General features: G+C 40.3%; 1 protein-coding gene across 1 annotated transcript in view; it reads left to right on the forward strand.

The window, feature by feature from the left end:
* Positions 1–282: 282 nt before the first annotated feature.
* The window catches only part of LOC101845239 (syntaxin-6), a 14,033-nt gene continuing 9,275 nt past the window's right edge, over positions 283–5,040 (forward strand). The window contains exon 1 of the mRNA XM_005098810.3: positions 283–1,041. Within this exon, the coding sequence (XP_005098867.1) occupies positions 1,007–1,041 (35 nt within the window). The 5' untranslated portion in view covers positions 283–1,006. The remainder of the gene's footprint in view (positions 1,042–5,040) is intronic.

Below are 5,040 nucleotides of genomic sequence, written 5' to 3' on the forward strand. Positions count from 1 at the left end.
CTGCTGGAGGTTCCCGTAAACTTGTACTCCTAGAATATTCACTATCATGGCAGCCAATCTTTGTGCACTGTGAAAAACTTACTTTAAAATGTGCTCTCTGTAGAACGCAAAATTAATCTAAATTAAAATAAAAATACCGGATCCATCAAGCTTTAGACGATGTGGCATTCCTACCTGTCATTTGACTCAAATTTTGTGAAATATTCCTAGTGTGTTCCGAAAATAGCCGGAAATGCGTCAAAGTTTATAATCTACAATATTAAAATACCAATCGATGGAGGTTTCCCCTGTCCTGAATGACACACAGCAAGAATGAAAATGGTGGTCACATTACTGTTTCCTGTGTGTGTGTATACATAGATCTAGAGGTTGAGACTTAAATTATTGTGGTGTTCTGAGCCGTTGAGTTAAGAATTGCGTACTTTTCTGTTTGGGACTGAAAGGAGTGGGTCCCTAACGGTTGTATTTTTACTCAAGATTTACAGATCAGGATTTTAGAGTAGGACAACTCGCTATTTCGGCTTCGGCATAGCCTTCTTGTCGGTTTCCCCACCATCACTGACACACTGACACAGAGTGCTGTCTTGTCTGTGTGGTCTACTGACAATTTTTCAAGTCAAAACACACAGAGTCTTCAGGCTTTAGTTTTTTTGTTTTTTCCCTGCCTTGTTGATGTTTGTCCCAGCCTAGAGTCTAGAGTCTGCTTGCGAGAGATTTTCATTTTTAGGCTAGAAAGCGAGGGTGCTCGACAGGGCAGGCAAATTGTCTTTTCACTTTCAAGAGTTTAAGTTTGTTCCAGAAATATAACATTTAATAACACATAGCTATCTAGATCTAGAATCTACATCTAGTTTTACAACTAGAGATGACAGGACAATCGCCTCATCAGCTTAGCTGTTGAATGCATCATCATGACCTGTCGAGTGTAGATGTGTAGACTGTCAGTAGTCTAGTAGAAAGGTGCGACTTATTTTATCATTTTTTGTGAGATTTTCCTTCGGCAAAGATGTCTGTTGAGGACCCTTTCTTCGTTGTGAAAGAGTAAGTACCTGTGATAGTTTATTTTTACCTAACTGTCTCCGTATAATATAATCTAAAATCTTGCTTTCAATGGGTTCTGATTCGCACACATGAGAAATCTTAATTTTTTTGATTAGTCGTTTCTCAGGCGGTGCCCATTGGAGGATCAGTGCCGTTCAGTTTCTGGGGGCTTCAGTGCACACAATAATAGACCAACTGCCCGCAAACTGATTGCCCGATGTACGGCCTTGAAATAAAAAAAACGAAGTGACTATTTCTCCGAACGTTCAGAGAAATAGTGCCGATCTTTATTTCTCCGAACGGTTTCCGGCTTCCGGTCTCGTGATTTTTTGCCTATTTATTGCTAGAGTTCGGCGCCAACTTTCATTCTGCCTCTGGTCTGGGAACTGGGAAGGAACACCGCATGGCAAGCCCGCCTACAGACAACCTTCTGTAACACCCACCACACACCCACCACCATCATGCACATGTACACACACAAACTTATACACACACTAACTAAACATGATCAGTGGACAACTTTTGAACGTATGGCGAGCTGAGCTGTGGATGGAGAGACTGTGTGAGTGACAGAGCAGGTGAATGGAAGAATGTACAAGTGTATCCACAGGCGACAGCAACTACAAGACGACACCGACCCCCCTGGTCTGGTCCACAGCTCACGAACGAAAGGAATGCGGCTAAGGCAGTGTTTTGCTAATATTATTGTCCATGGTTCGCAGGGTGGCAAGGGAATGAGTGAGATTTTCTTTGTGTGTGCCTGGAGGGGGGGGGGATGTGGAAGTCATGCAGACGGAGATGAGCCGCGAGAGAGAACACGGGAATTGAATGAATGAGTGAAACTGAAAGAGAGGAACGACTCATGAGCCCTGGAGTGAATGGATCATGTGTTTCTATTTTTGTATACTTTGAACTGTTACTGAATAAAGGCTGAAATAAAGCCCGAAAAACAAACACACACGCGCTCCTCACTCTCCACCTACACACTTACTACCACACAAAGACACACTCACACATGCACACACACACACACACACACACACACACACACACACACACACACACACACAGGAGCAAATTTTTAGGTCTAGATCTATATCTATTTCAATTTTCAAGAGCTAGTGTAGAGATTTTTAGATGAGTGTAAAAACGTGAAAAAGAAAAGTTTCACAGCCGAATGAAATCAAAATTAGAACAGCCCATAAACAACCACAAAAATTAACAAATAAGGGCGTGAGTCCACCTGTCTGAAGAAGATTGGCTGTTTTAACTACTTAATGTGCGTAATTTTAAAACAAAGTACAGGATATATTACATGTAAATTATGGAATCACACACATTAAGGGGCCTGCCAGTGTCCGTACATGTAATCGATTTTGGTGGAACGTACGCTCAAACATAACACATTTAAATCTATATACATGTATATATTTAGAATCTAATGAAGGTCGTAGGACCATCAAATTAAATGATGTTACACTATACAACATCCCCCCCCGGCTCCCCTTTTTTCCCCCCCCCCAAAAAAATGATAGAAAAACAACACATCAGAACAATAACAAGAAAGAAAAAAATACACACTAACAAAATAAAACTACACCACAAAGAGGAAAAAATAAAAGTAACTGTAACGTATTCAACAAATAAACGTGGTGACAACAAGTGAGAAAGAGACGAAGTGGAGCTTGGTGAACTTACTTTCAAAAGTAAAGAGGTTCGGTTTTTTTCTTTTTTAAATTATTCTTTTAAATTTGAATTTTTTTCCCCGATTCGGGGACCAAAAAATGCCAAAAAATCGAGCCACAATTGATTGGTGGCAGCCTGCCACAAACGCAGATGCTAGTTCTATGTGTTGTTATCATTAACCCTCTGTAGATCTAGATCTAGATCTAGACAGCACACGAGTGAACACAACACATTAAGTTTAAGAGCAGCACCCTTCATAGGCATATCTCTAGCGAAAAACTGTTCGGAACTGTAGCATTTCTTTATATAAATATTTACTGCGGACATTTTTTGGACAGATTGAACCATATTGTATACGAACAATCTTTGGTAGGCCTATACTATAATTATAGATCTATATAATATCTGAAATTTGCGGGAAAGGATGTGATTTCAGAGTGTTCGGAGAAATAGTGCCCAGCTTTATTTTCCCGAACGTTCGGAGAAATAGTGCCTTGCTTTATTTTCCCGAACGTTCGGAGAAATAGTGCTGGCCAAAAAAAAAATGTGTTCGTTTTATATTGAAGGCAATGAAGGTCATCATCGTTATTATCAGTCATGGAGGAAAATCTGGTTAGCCCTCCATAACCGAACTGACAGAACTGAACCAAACTTAAACGATCCAGCCAATGAGCACCGCTATTTTTAGGTTACAGTGCATGGAATTTTGAAAAACGTTAATAAAAATTTCGGAGTGTCTACATACACAGTAACCGGGCTCCTAGCCTCAGTGTCTACGTACACGGTAACCGGCAACCGGGCATGTAGCCTAGTCTCAGTCAATATCACGTATGGTAACCTGGCATGTAGCCTCAATATCTACGTACACGGTAACCGGCAACTGGGCATGTAGTCTGTGTCACGTACACACGGTCGGGCAGTTCAGTTTTTGTCATCCGGTATTGCCTTCAACCCCAACCCGCCCCCGACTGTACCTTTTAAAAAAATCAATAATCCCCCCATTCTGGAGCCCTATAGATCTACTTCGCAGCGCACAGACTTTGAATGAACTCTGGTGACCCCAACTGGTACTCATTATGTGACGTGAAAATACAGGTTCACTGACCAGTCACGGTGGCGAACCCGACAAGACGCTTTTATATGACTTTCTTTTTTGGAACAGATGACATCACAGGACAAATATTGTCAATTTATTTTCATTCCGGTTACCGTGTATGTAGACTGTCTTAGAAGATACTGAGACTAGGTGCCCGGTTACCATGTACGTAGATACCGAGACTACGTGCCCGGTCACCGTGTACGTAGACACTCCATAAAAATGTAATGTCCTTTACAAGGTCATGCCATCGCAAAGTTGTTATAATGTGATGTAATTTCTTATGTAGCCACCTGTGAAAGACAATCACCTCTGTAGAATGACTACTACCCATTTCCTCCCTCTTGCATTTTTTTCTAGGCTGGCTATGAGACCTCGTGGTGAAAGAATCAGGCGCTCGTCAAAATAATAACATCGAAGAAACAGGCATTTCCCACCAGCTTTGGCAGTTTTTATCGAATTTTTTATTTTTGGCTCAACTCCTTTTTTGTTCACATAAAAACACATGTCCGTGTGAATTTGTCTGGAAGTGGAATTTACACAGTGATTTTTATAAAATGCACAAAATGTAATTTTTAAGTTTTCAAGGACTCTCAAAATATCAAAATTACAGAACTTTGGCGGCCATTTTATTGCTAATTTTACCACTGGAACAAAAAGTGACCCCACTCCTTCAATAATAGATGGGTATTTTTTTTTTAGAAAGCAAGACAAATGAATAAAGGGTTTAGATGATACCAATACTCCACATGCCTAAAAATTGACGAGCACCTGATTCCACCGGGTCGTATTCATCCATGATAAAAACACTGTCCAAGATGTCCTCAGGACAATCACTTTTCTCCTCGACAGTGGGAAATTGAACCATCATTCAATTTAGTAAAAACTTGGAGACAATCACCATATTTTTTAAAATGTTGCTGTGCTATGGCTAATGACTGTTTAAGGAAAAGAAAGAATTTACATGCAAAGGCTCCTTTTAAAGACAGGGTAAAATGTGAAGGGTGCTGACAAAATGAGTTACTTCTAGGTACACAAAGAGATACACACACACACACACACACACACACACACACACACACACACACACACACTCTACACACACATGACACTCTAGCAGCTTACTTAGGTATATTAATTATATGCCATTTTGTTTTTTTTTTAAATTTTCAGTGTTGTGTTTAGTTGTCACTCATGTGACTAAAGGTACTGTTCTT

The sequence above is a fragment of the Aplysia californica genome, unplaced genomic scaffold (assembly GCF_000002075.1).
Source record: "Aplysia californica isolate F4 #8 unplaced genomic scaffold, AplCal3.0 scaffold00194, whole genome shotgun sequence".
Lineage (NCBI taxonomy): Eukaryota > Metazoa > Mollusca > Gastropoda > Aplysiida > Aplysiidae > Aplysia > Aplysia californica.